We start from the raw sequence: 13,601 nt of genomic DNA on the forward strand, positions 1-13,601 counted from the left end.
ATCATTTTTTAACTTTCTGCTAAGATATATGTGACTTTTTGCTACATAAATGCGAGGATTAAGAAATCATGCAAGGCCCACATATTTTGTGGCAGAAATCTGCAATTAATGCGGTGAAAGTGTGGTGTATTTGAAAAAATGCGGCCCTCGCATAAATATGCAGACTTTGTCTGATTATGCATTGAATCATCCGATCGCATAATCGGTTTTTCTGGAGGGACTGGTTTTGTACCAAAGTTCAAATCTGGTGAACTTTGACCTGCAAATGTTGAGATATGTACCAGTACAAAACTGGTACATCACGCTGTGACCTTTTTTCTACTGAAAAATGGACGAAGCGTAAGAACTTATTGACGAACTGCTCACAGTATATTCACAGTAACGTCCGAAAAATATTTGCATGCTCAAAAGTCTAGAGTGACCTCCCCTTAACTCATTCCCCGCCATTGATAAGTTATATCATCAATTAAGAGAAAACATTTGCATAAAAAACTGTTCCTGATGAGGTTTTATGTTAATCTGTAATACCGCGATTATCCACTAGATTACCCAATTTATAAAAAATGAAGCAAAAAATTTTTTTGTAATTTTTAACTGTGTATGTTTTGAAAAAATGCTATTATTTCAGCTTTTTGCTAAAAAAATATTTTTTAAAGAAAATTACCAATGTTTAAGAGTTTATAAGCAGAGGAAAAATATAGGATATAGATAGGATAAAACGTTTTTCCCTGTTTGTTTGTTAGTTTGCTTGTTTATTGTTTGTTTGAAAGCAAAGGGTCTGTTCTTTTATGTGATATATTTGTAGGTTTATATATTTTTAGAAGAACATTTTTCTGGAAGGCATTTTGTGAAACTTTTGTAAAAATCACAAAAAATGCTGGTGGACAACTTTTCAAAAAATGGCTGGGGGGGAATGAATTAAACTTGTGTTAAATGCATAATGCATAAAAAAATTTCCCCGCCATGATGAAAGAATCATCATGCTGATCGTGTATACTTTTAGTTAAATATCTCATGTCTTCCTCAGCTGACCAAATAAGTAGTGGCAGAAAATGCTTTACACACACACACACACACACACACACACACACACACACACACACACACACACACACACACACACACACACACACACACACACACACACACACTCACTCACTCACTTTCAGAGCCATTAGTGAAATGGCACGTTTCTGCAGCCAGAGCTTCATTACAATAATGTGCGCCTCTGTGTATGGCTTTTCTGTACTATGGTAATTAAAGGTTTTTTAATACTATCAGTCCTCTGGGATTCGGCCAGTCCCTGGTGCTCTCCTCAAGCCTGTTGCCAAGAGAAAATAAGTGAGAAACAACATACGGGAGAACGTTACTTATTTACTGTCTGTCTTTACGTTTCTTTCCATCACAGAGCACATTCAAGTTCAAGTCGGAAAGCGACATTCACCTGGCCGAGCACCATAAGCAGGTGCTGTATGATGGGAAGCTGGCAAGCAGCATCTCCTTCACGTATAACGCTAAAGCCACGGATGCGCAGTTGTGCCTGGAGTCATCGCCCAGGGAAAACCCCTCCATATTTGTACATTCGCCGCATGCCCTGATGCTGCAGGTTTGTGATGTTACTGGCTCATGCACATTGCATCTAATGTATTAAACTTGTGTTTTTGTAATACATTTTATCACAGCATGTATGCACGAAATATACGTGACTATAATGGTATCAGCCATAGTTAGTGTTGGTCTGCTAAAATTTGACTAGGTACAGTAAGTAGTGCAATATATTAAAGGATTAGTCCACTTTCTTAAAAAAAAGATAATTTACTCACCACCATGTCATCCAAAATGTTTATTTTTTTCTTTGTTTAGTCGAGAAGAAATTAAGTTTTTTGAGGAAAACATTCCAGGATTTTTCTCATTTTAATGGACTTTAATGGACCCCAACGCTTAACAGTTTAAATTCAGTTTAAAATTGCAGTTTCAAAGGACTCTAAACGATCTCAAACGAGGAATAAGGGTCTTATCTAGCAAAACGATTGTCATTTTTGGCAAGAAAAATAAAAAATATGCACTTTTAAACCACAACTTCTGGTCTTCCCCTGGTCCTGTGACGCGCCAGTGCGACCTCCGTGACCTCTTGACGTCAAAACTCCACCCGAGTGTTTACAAGTGTGGAGAAAGAGGACCGTTCTGACGTTGTTGTATGTGGAATGATACTAATTAATGTCTTTGTGTCAGTTTATTGTTTATATTGGTCCGCAAATGTGCGTTTCATATATGTAACACGTGACCTTTCGACATCATTACGAAATTGCGTGAGGTCGCTGGCTCCTCACACAGCCGGCGGAAGACGAGAAGTTGTGGTTTAAAAGTGAATATTTTTTATTTTTCTTGCCCAAAATGACAATCACTTCGCTAGATAAGACCCTTATGCCTTGTTTGGGATCGTTTGGAGTCCTTTGAGGCTGCAATTTTAAACTGCATTAAAACTGTTAAGTGTTGGGGTCCATTGAAGTCCATTAAAATGAGAAAAATCCTGGAGTGTTTTCCTAAAAAAACAAACATAATTTCTTCTTGACTGAACAAAGAAAGACATGAACATTTTGGATGACATGGTGGTGAGTAAATTATCTTTACTTTATTTTTTTAAGAAAATACTAATCCTTTAAAAGTGGTTAAAATAATGAGAAATATTACATTGTATATACTATATGTCTAACTCATTGTTAGTGTTTTATATATATATGGAAGTCTAATAAATAAGCCTGAATGTATTATATTTATAAATAATGTATTCCCATGTGCACGCAGGATGTGAAGGCCATAGTCACTCACTCCATCCATAGTGCCATCCACTCCATCGGAGGAATCCAGGTTCTCTTCCCTCTCTTTTCTCAGCTGGACTACAGGCAACCCAATGACAGTCCTGTGGAGACGACCGTCTGGTAAATATGAACCATACAGACGCTCTGATGCAGATCACTGCAGATCCACCAAGCTAAATTTAGAAGTTTGCCCCTTAGGGTTTCTTAAAAATTACGTTTTAGAACTCACCATATGGCACTTATTTCTTAAAGCAGTGATAATCTACACTGGCATTTAAGTTTTTCCTTGAAAGCACTTTTGTTGCCTTCGATGTTTCTTTTCCGAGACGTAATTTACATCTAGTTTTATGTGATAATTTTCAGCATCCTCTCTGTAAACATAAAATTACACCAGCTGTTTTTGCTTTTGTAACACTACAGCAGTCTTTCTTCTAGCCTTGCTATATATAAATATCCCTAATCAGTCCCTCCAGTTTTCCGCAATTCCTCGATTACGGAACACAGCACAAAATCAACAAAATATCACTTTATTTTGCAATCCTGCATAATTTGTTTGCAATGTAAAGATCATGGGTTTGATCCCCAGGGAAAACACATCCTGATGAAAAATGTATACCTTGAATGCACTTTTGATCATTTTAGAGAAATGTTATTTCAATTAAGGTTATTTTATGGGAGCGATGTGTGTGATAAATTAGGGAGATTTTGAAGAGATGCTTGTGAGAGCGAGAAGAGACAGAAAAAGACTTTCAATCAATCCTTCAGAGAGATGGTGGGATGCCTGTAGCCCTACCCTTTTTTCTCGGGTCACTGTGCGGTTCTGCTTTGTGAGCTTGCAGGCATAGCGAGTAGATTAGAGATCAGCAGTGAGCTGGCAGGCATAATCAGTGGAGTAGAGGTCTGTGGTGCATCGATCAATGGTAATGTTCCCCACTGGGGTTACTGTCAGTCGGGAGATGGGTGAGGTCACTGGCCCATCCGTCCGCTTAAGGCAATATAAATGTCACTTTTTTACAGAAACTAAGACACGTTTATGCTCACTGGTGGTAATGATATTGCTGTTTTGTTGAGGATGCAACATTGTTTGCGTTTATGCATTGTTTTTTATTGTGGAATACAACATCTTGAATCTAAAGTGTCCCTAAAAATTGTAATGAATGTTGGAGCTTTGGCTTAATGGTTTGTGGATGTATTACAGACACATTGAGCCTTGATTCTTATGTATGGGAAACAGGTTTAAATCTGATGTTATGCAGTATGAATTCGTCTGTACGTTTCAATGCATTTGTTTGTCTTTTTGTTTGCAGTGCCACTCTTCTTGCGTTCCTGGTGGAGTTGTTGAAAAGTTCAGTAGCTATGCAGGAACAGATGTTGGGGGGCAAAGGATTCTTGGTCATTGGGTATCTACTGGAGAAGGTGAGTTTATTTTTGTAATAATTCCTAAAATTGGGAAAGTTAGATTCCAATTTATGCTGCCACATCTGAGATTACCCAATGTTCATATGTTGATTGTATGTATGCAATTATTTGCATAATAATATTTATATCCTCTGATGTGCTTTTGTCCCAATCTTTACCTGTCGTCTTCTGTCTCGTTTCAGTCGTCTCGAGTGCACATCACCAGAGCAGTTCTGGAGCAGTTTCTGTCCTTTGCCAAATATCTTGATGGATTGACTCACGGAGCTCCTTTACTTAAACAGCTCTGTGATCATGTTCTGTTTAACGCAGCCATCTGGATACACACACCAGCTAAGGTGAGCTCGTACCACTTGTTAAAATAAAAAAATACAGAGTCACATTCTCGAGCATTATTTGTGTGAAAGGTGCAATGTGGGACTTTTAGAAGGATCTCTTAAAATAAATGCAAAATAATATACATAACTATATAATCAGTGGTGTATAAAGACCTTACATAATGAACTGTATTGTTTTTATTATCTTAGAATGACCCGTTTTTATCTACATACACTGCGGGTCTCCTTACATGGAAGTCGCTGTCATTTTTCAACAGTAGCCCTTAATGGACAAACTCTTCTACAGGGCGCGTTTCAAGCGACCCTACGTTGTCTCAGATGATGACATGTTTGTTCTGTGGCAGCTACCGTATGCTTTTTAAAATTGAGCGCTAGATGCCGCTAAAAACCCACACTGGTCCTTTAAATGTCTAGTTTGTTCCTTTGTTAGACGTTCGAGAAATGAAAAACTTTACATTTATTATTTACAAATATTATTATTTTGTACTTATATTGGATAATATGTCAAAATAAGTACACTTGTAATTCATTCTACAACAGTGTTTCCCAAACTGGGATTTGCGAATCCCTGGTGGTTCGCAAGGGAATTGCAGAGGGTTCTAAGTTAATGACAATTAATTATAATTAAATCATAAAATGTAAATAAATAATTTTAAAACAAAAATCTGAATAAAACTCTTACATACTCAAAAGAAAAAAAATATTTATGTAATCTTAATGACTATTACACAACACAAAAATCTATTAGACAACTAAGAACTCATGCAAAATGGACAGATGTTTTATGTACTAATAAAAGAAAATTACCAGATGAATGTCCAGTAATAGTAACAATAATGATATAAAATACTATTATTAAAAACTTTAAAACAGATAAAAATAGATGTTTTCAAAGATAAACATGCGAATGTGCTTATCAATTATTGAAATATTACACCCTTTTATAAAAAATATTTTAAAATTATTTAGGTCAAGGGGGTTCAGCTAACAAAAAATGTAAAAACCTCTATTTTACAATATTTTTTTATATTAAAGGGGACATTTCAGAAGCCTTTTTTAGATGTCAAATAAAACTTTGGTGTCCCCAGAGCACATATGTATAGTTTTTTAGATCAGAATCCCATATAGATAATTTATTATAGCATGTTAAAATTGCTACTTTGTATGTGTAAGCAAAAATGTGCCGTTTTGGGTGTGTCCTTTTAAATGCAAATGAGCTGATCTATGCACTAAATGGCAGTGCCGTGGTTGGATAGTGCAGATTAAGGGGCAGTATTATTATAATCAGATCCCCTTTTGACATCACAGGAGGAGCTTGATCTTTTTCACATTTTCTAGGTTGATAGAAGCACTAGGGACCCAATTATAGCACTTAAACATGGAAAAAGTACGATTTTCATGATATGTCACCTTTAATATATAATTATAATGCCATCTTTTTTATACAAGAAGCATGGTACTGTTTTTTTAAGTACTGTGCAAAAGCAATGGTACACACTGTACATATGGTCATATAAACATTCAGTACCATGATAGCAGCCAACATTATGCATGTAAAAATTGTGTTATGTTAGTAAAAAGTAATTAAGATATATTTATCTGTGAAGTTTATGGGCTGTGATGTGTACGTGTGAAAGTTCTGTAGCCAAAGGCACTCGATGTGCTAATTTAGAAAAAAGTGCCATTCCTCTACAAAAGTACAAAGGCTCAATGATTGGATAATGACCTGAGAAACATGGCCACGGGGGAAAAAGTACGTCCGCTTGTGTTTTTCTCAGCTGCCTGTGCGGAGAATTGAGTTGCCCAAAGCGAATAAAGCCCTTTATGGTAAAGAACAAAAAAACATCTAGAGTAAATACAAACGGATATATGAAAGATTTCTTTTGTAAAGATAGAAAAGTGTGTTTCAGTCTAGGGCACTTTCAGCCTTTTTACTTGAGTCTAAAGAAAGAAGTTTTTTCAGTTTGCTGTATTAAAAAAAAAAAGCATTCAGGACCCTAACTATACATGTCTATAAAAGCTCTTTTAGCCGATTATGAATAACATGTTTTTTCTGTGTGTTTGGTCTCTAAGGTCCAGCTATCTCTCTACACTTATCTGTCGGCTGAATTTATAGGCACCGCCACCATCTACAGCACCATCCGCCGGGTGGGCACCGTCCTGCAGCTCATGCACACTCTAAAGTATTACTACTGGGCCAGCAACCCTCTGGAGAGCAGCAGCATTACACCTAAAGGCCTGGGTGAGTACTGCACATGCTCCACTGTATAAATCTTCTGCTTGCAGTGTCTAACTGTGGGTTCACACCAGCCGCGCTTGAGGCGTCAAAATCACGCCTACCGCGCCTAGTTTGCCGCTTGTACAGTTTGAGTTTACTCGCTTCTTTCGCGCGTGAAAGCCGCGTGTGAAATTCTAGTCATCGAGACATTCATGTGAAAATTCGCGTCATGGGAGGGGCTTCTGCGACTCAGCTTGCTTTCTGTAATCATGTCACTACTAGAGCAAGCTCCTGATTGGTTAACGCGGCACATTTTTCCGCCAAAGTCCAAATTTTTCAACTCACGCTAGTCTGTCGAACTAGACGCGAAAATGAGGCCGAATCGCGTCTACCGCGCTAAACGCCTCATTCGTGCCACGAGACTTCCAGACGCGCGTCAACGCGTCTTCACAGTGACTTAAAATTGAAATCACTCGCGCTTGACGCCTCTACCGCGGCTGGTGTAAACGCAGCATCAGACTTCATTCCTAATTATCCGCAATGCGCATCTTTACAAGGGTCTGGATTACTTGAAAAAACAAAGCAAATCAGAACGTATTTGATGTTTACATTAAAGCTATATGGAAAAGGATTGTGATGTCCAAAACAGAAACCAAACGATTGATTCGTGATGCTTTTGTGGTCCCAGTTGGTTAGGATTATAGACTGTAAAAAAGATGGACGCCCGTTCGCTCTCTTCCATTGGTGAACAGTAAAGCCGCCATACGTCGCTGACGTCTTGAGTCTGCGCAGTAGCGATTTCGGAACCAGTCCTGCGCAGTAGTGAGCAGGAAGTAAAGCCACAAAATCAAGGCCCTGCCCTAACTCTCGCAGAATGCGCATATCACAGCTTTCAATCATGACGTGACACCACCGTTTTTATAGCATTAAATAACTAACGAAACACAAACTTATTTTAATAACAAACACTTGCATTTACACCAGCGTGATAAAAACTACAGTAAGTGACAGAAACCAGCTTCGGAAAAAAGATAATTGAAGTTAAACAATTAAATTGTTTAGTTGGTCTCAAGTCCCATTGAATAACATGGGGGAGGCGGGGTTTATGACCTATTCTAGGACCAGTTACTGTGGGGCAATCGAGACATTTTGGCGTCACTTTTCAGGGCTTGTGCGGCACGCCTGGTTAGGACAGCATTGATAATTACATAGACGAAATGTGATTGTTTTTACTTGGTGCTTGTTGTGTCACACCTCATAAGGTTCTGGTTTTAGTGACATTTTGATCAAAGACAGCGACTTGTGTTTAGAGAAGTTTGGACTAAACAATACTAAAATACCCAAGACTGCTATTTTGGGAACAGCTGTTTAGTTAAAAAATTCTCGCCTCTGAGTTCTGGGGTTGAGAATCAGTGCAGTGTCTGCTGTGTTATGGAGTGTGTGTTTGTCAGCACTGTAAAGCATGAATAAACCTTGAAACACTGCCCACTCATTTCTGTGTCTTTTCCAGAGCTCTATATCTCAGACTTCTGTTGTGTCTTGCCTGAATGAAAGGTTGGGGGATAATATTATCTAAAACACAGAGCGTGTGAAAGCTACATTCAACCCCCTGCTGTATATCACTCTTTTTTGTGTTGCATTCTAAATCTGTTTCCTCACAAGAGTTTTTTTTCTCTGCCTCAGTTTTTCATTTTTCTTTCCTTTTCCCATTTTAATCTCCTCCCTCTAGTTCTCCTTTATCATTGTTTTCTTCTTTGCTTTCGCTGATTTCCCAAATGTGCCATATAAAACCTCAGTTTATCTCTTTGTTTGTTTGTTTGTCTGTCTGTCTTTCTCTATCTTTGACTGTCATCCCCAAAAGGGCTAGACGTCTGACTCTACCATCTGAATGTCAGAAATCGAGTCTCATCAGACCAGGCAACATTGTTCCAGTCTTCAACTGTCCAATTTTGGTGAACCTGTGCAAATTGTAGCCTCTTTTTCCTATTTGTAGTGGAGATGAGTGGTACCTGGTGGGGTCTTGCTGTTGTAGCCCATCCGCCTCAAGGTTGTGCGTGTTGTGGCTTCACAAATGCTTTGCTGCATACCTCGGTTGTAGCGAGTGGTTATTTCAGTCAAAGTTGCTCTTCTATCAGCTTGAATCAGTCGGCCCATTCTCCTCTGACCTTTAGCATCAACAAGGCATTTTTGCCCACAGGACTGCCGCGTACTGGATGTTTTTCCCTTTTAACACCATTCTTTGTTGTGCATGAAAATCCCAGTAACTGAGCAGACTGTGAAATACTCAGACCGGCCCGTCTGGCACCAACAACCATGCCACGCTCAAAATTGCTTAAATCACCTTTCTTTCCTATTCTGACATTCAGTTTGGAGTTCAGGAGATTGTCTTGACCAGGACCACACCCATAAATGCATTGAAGCAACTGCCATGTGATTGGTCGATTAGATAATTGCATTAATGATAAATTGAACAGGTGTTCCTAATAATCCTTTAGGTGAGTGTATGTATTATCAGTGATGTGATATGATGTATTATGCACAGCTGCAATTTATATACCAACGGCTGACCTAGCGACCAGCGATTAAAATCTCAGTTCAGAAGGGCCGTTAAGGAAATGGGATAATCAGGAAATTAGCATTTGAGTTTGTTTACATGTGACACTACAGTAAACAATGCAATTGTTCTGCAGTTCTTGCTTCTCTCTACATGTCGCACAAAAATCTTTTCTTATCATATGAATAATCAAAGTCAGCATCTTAAATCAACCTGTCAGTCACATTTAACAAATCATCAATCAAACAGACTTCCAAGTGTTTTAACATCTCTTAGTGGGAATTTACTCAGCAAATAGTAGCTTTAAACCTCAACATGGAGTGTCTGTTTCACACTGTGACTCTAAAACAAATTTAAGGAGTTTGTACATTTGTACATTGTAAACTGTGCACATGCTACAATAAATGAACTCCAGCTGTTTTCACTTCCATTTTGAAAAATGTTCCGTTTGATTGAATGTTTTTTATTTGTATTAAAGGGGATATAGAAAGACACTTTACTTTTCGCTTGGCTTTATGTACCCATAGAGAGTCCATGCCCAATCATTTAATAACACAATGCACGCTCCCCTGGTGCTAATTCTGTCCAGAATGCAGCTTTAATAATCAATATTTCTGTAAAACTAAAGGGAGCACATGGAGTTTAATTTAATTCACCACAGGCATTTAGATTGCATTTATATGCAAAATTATTCGTTAGGGAATTTTATACATACAACAGTAATAAAAAAAAATGGTTGTTGTCTGGATAACTTTCGTTTATTAGGCTGAACTGAACATTTACATATCAGGTTAGTTAATGTTGCTATAAACACACCATACGAACAATTATAATATTAGTATTAAAATGCATTATGTCTAGTAATCATTTTATTTAGACTTAAGATAAATTTTTCTTCTATATGCATTAAACTGTGCATGTGGCAGTTGTACTCTTTGGTCATTGATCATAATTCAGTCCTGTGTTTAATTCCAGTTTCGCTCTTTCTCTGTGCTGTGTGTCGATAACACTGAAATAGTCTACAGTAGCTGCTTATCTCTGTGAGATGCTGCACCCATGTCACCATGGCAACCGTGTTGCCCTTCCCATGATGCTGCATGGGTCTATCACATTGTGGTGTGTTGATAAGAAAGTTGAATTACTATTTTACTATCTTCATTTTATTTTTCACAAATTCTTAGGTTTTAAATCATGTTTAATTTTTAGTGTATAGAAAATATAAGCTTATATAGCAGATTTTATGTCAACTTTAATAACAAAAACCCTAAACAAAGTAAACAGCCTACTGAGTAAGCCAAATGCCTTTTGTGGCAATATCTGATCCATCATTGGTGGTATAGTGAAGAAAAAGATTGCTTGATTGTTTCACTTAATTTGTTACAGCTTGTTAGATACATGTATTACATTTTGAAACCACATTACTTATAAAATCCCTTCACTGATAACTGCCACAAAAGGTTTCACTTAGCACACATTTGATGGCACAATGGGCTGCAATCTAATGTGAGGATGAATGCATTCTGATGTGAGGAAAACATTCGCTTGCTGTGCTTTCTGCTATACTTTTGCCTTTTCAAACAGACCGATATGTGAATTTTTCATGGCAGCTTTAAAACATCTGTGTGCCGTGTGTTCAATAAAAGATGAGGGGTGTGTGTATTTGAGAAAGATGGTTTAAAAATTGGGTTGGTGTGTCGTTTAGAGGTTTGTATTCCCTAAGCTACGTCTTAAATGTTGTTTTTGTTTTTCTTCTGTTTTATGTCGCTATACTGAATTTTATTCAACGCTATTATAAGATTCCTGGAGATTTGTGCTCTGGATTTCCCTTGTCCTAGAAAATGAACAAAAAAGTAGCAGTTTGGTTTGTTTATTAATAGATAAGGGAAAATGCTATGTCAGTTTTATGCTTGCTTCAAAGAGAACATCCTACATTTGTCTTTTAAACATTATCTTAAACATACATTTATGAACCAAAATGATATTTTTTTATCAATGGTCACAATTGATAACAGGTTTTAGAGGGACATTCCACTTTTTTTTTAAATATCCTAATTTTCCAGCTGCCCTAGAGTTATATATTTGATTCTTACCGTTTTGAAATCCATTCAGCTGATCTCTGGGTCGGGCGCTAGCACTTTTAGCATAGCTTAGCATAATCCATTGAATCTGATTAGACCATTAGCGTCGCGCTAAAAAATAACCAAAGAGTTTCGATATTTTTCCTATTTTAAACTTGACACTTCTGTAGTTACATCGTGTACTAAGACAGACAGAAAATTAAAAGTTGTGATTTTCTAGGCAGATGTGGTTGGGACAACACTCTCATTCTGGCGTAATAATCAAGGACTTTGCTGATGTAACATGGCTGCAGCAGGCGTAGTGATATTATACACTGCACGAAAATAGTCCCCTGCTATTGAAAGTTACCAATGGGGACTATTTTCGGGCAGTGCGTAATATCAATGTCCCTTTAAGGAGCTGAAATGTGTCTAAGTGTCATACATGTGTGTTTGTTAAAAGTTTAGATATGTGTAACCCTTTTAATCACTGCTTGTTTACAGATGGTCCACGACCTTCACAGAAGGAGATTATATCCCTCCGGGCTTTTATGCTTCTCTTCCTTAAACAGCTCATTCTGAAGGTGAGGCAATACGAAATAATATTTCATATGTTGTTTTCATGTTGCTTGTTGTATCATTTGCAGCTTCCTACATCACCACAGAAAATATTTTCAGATCGCCTCTTAGTTTCAAAAGAATGAACAAATAAAAGCAGAATTGAAAACCTTGTATTAATGATAAAGTATAAATTTTTCCATAAAGTATGTAATATATAAGTTAAAACTCATGTGCAAATTCATCATTTAGCACCATTGAGTGTTTTCTCCATAAAATATCAACACAGTTGAACGATTGGATGAGTAGTTCAAGCCGTAGATATGCATGGATGCATACAAACAATTTCACACCACTTCACTTCTGCGAAGTGTGAATGCTCTAACCTGGTAACATCAGCGCTACAAAAGAATATGTGCTGCAAACCCACAGTTTACGTATGCATTGTCAAAACCGGACTTATGTAGCATCCATGTACCATGTATAGAGATGTATTTATGGTCTGGTGTGATTAAGTGTAGGCAGGGACTAATTCACATTTATATCTATGATCTGAGCTGGTGTGATTAAATAGAGGCGGGAACTAATTTGCATATTCATAATCCCATATACTTAATAAAGCAAGGGTATATAGTTACATTAAAGCTATTTTAAAGCATGAAAAATTACTGTCACATGAAAAACTTTTACTTCTGCTATTATGATGCTTAAATATGAGTTTTAAGTGATGAACTCTTTGACTACAGGGGGACTTTAACATAAAACCAGTGTCACAAAAATATGTACTGCCATTTGCTACAGTAAGCGCCTTATACTATGCACAATGTTTGTTTGTTAACTGAGGCATAAGGAATATTTTATGTGACAATTACAGCATGCACATACTGTTTATGGAGCTTAACTTATTATATAACCAGAATATTTTTAATGCACTGCTCTGATTAATTTACAGGGTATAGTGTGTCGAAATCTGGGTTTATTGAAATGGTAGCTTGGTACTTGTTAACATGCATTTCATTTCTGTTTTGCTTTATGACCCGAATCAGCATTTTGTTTCTCACAGCTGATTTTATTTGGCATGTCATTGCCATGAATCGGGCAACCCGAATTAAATTTGTTAGTTTCCCAGAAGTGGCAGCCAAGAAACGCATCTGCTTTGTTAAAATAACACAAGTTATGCTAATTTGGGGATTTCATTCAGTTTATAAGGTAGTCAAGCAGAAATGTATTTGTTATTTTGCCTTTGTTTTGTTTAAAGCAATGTGTCTCTTATGGACCCTTGGTGTTCTTGCTCTAGGCTATTGTCATGTTTTAAGAAGCACAATGTGGTTGCTAAGCAGCACATTCTTTTCATTTAGCTGTTGCCTTTTTGTTTTTCGGCTCTCTTTCCACATTGTCTCGCTTTCCATGCAGTTATTAGCATTATGAGAGCTTTGACTGAGTGCCCTCAATTCATCACACACATTCATATTTCCCTTAAAAAAGCAGTCAGCCACACTCGTCTTAATGTAAAGCAGCTACATACAGAACACCTCAGTGCATTTATCTCTTCATGCAAAAGCTTGAAATACACAATGCATTATTAATAAGGGCTGAAGTAAAAGCTCGGACATTAAGAATTGATTCAGTGATTTCCTGAAT

The 13,601-nt window shown here is 37.3% G+C and overlaps 1 protein-coding gene across 25 annotated transcripts in view; it reads left to right on the forward strand.

The window, feature by feature from the left end:
- Positions 1 to 13,601, forward strand: part of nbeaa (neurobeachin a) — a 158,548-nt gene that overhangs the window by 96,664 nt on the left and 48,283 nt on the right. For all 25 annotated transcript variants that reach the window (XM_055208098.2, XM_055208095.2, XM_055208107.2 and 22 more), the window contains exons 9-14: positions 1,409 to 1,606; positions 2,806 to 2,939; positions 4,127 to 4,235; positions 4,421 to 4,573; positions 6,647 to 6,815; positions 11,907 to 11,986. In XM_055208098.2, coding sequence (XP_055064073.2) covers positions 1,409 to 1,606; positions 2,806 to 2,939; positions 4,127 to 4,235; positions 4,421 to 4,573; positions 6,647 to 6,815; positions 11,907 to 11,986 — 843 coding nt within the window. The remainder of the gene's footprint in view (positions 1 to 1,408; positions 1,607 to 2,805; positions 2,940 to 4,126; positions 4,236 to 4,420; positions 4,574 to 6,646; positions 6,816 to 11,906; positions 11,987 to 13,601) is intronic.

The sequence above is a fragment of the Misgurnus anguillicaudatus genome, chromosome 12 (genome assembly GCF_027580225.2).
Source record: "Misgurnus anguillicaudatus chromosome 12, ASM2758022v2, whole genome shotgun sequence".
Taxonomy (NCBI): Eukaryota; Metazoa; Chordata; class Actinopteri; order Cypriniformes; family Cobitidae; genus Misgurnus; species Misgurnus anguillicaudatus.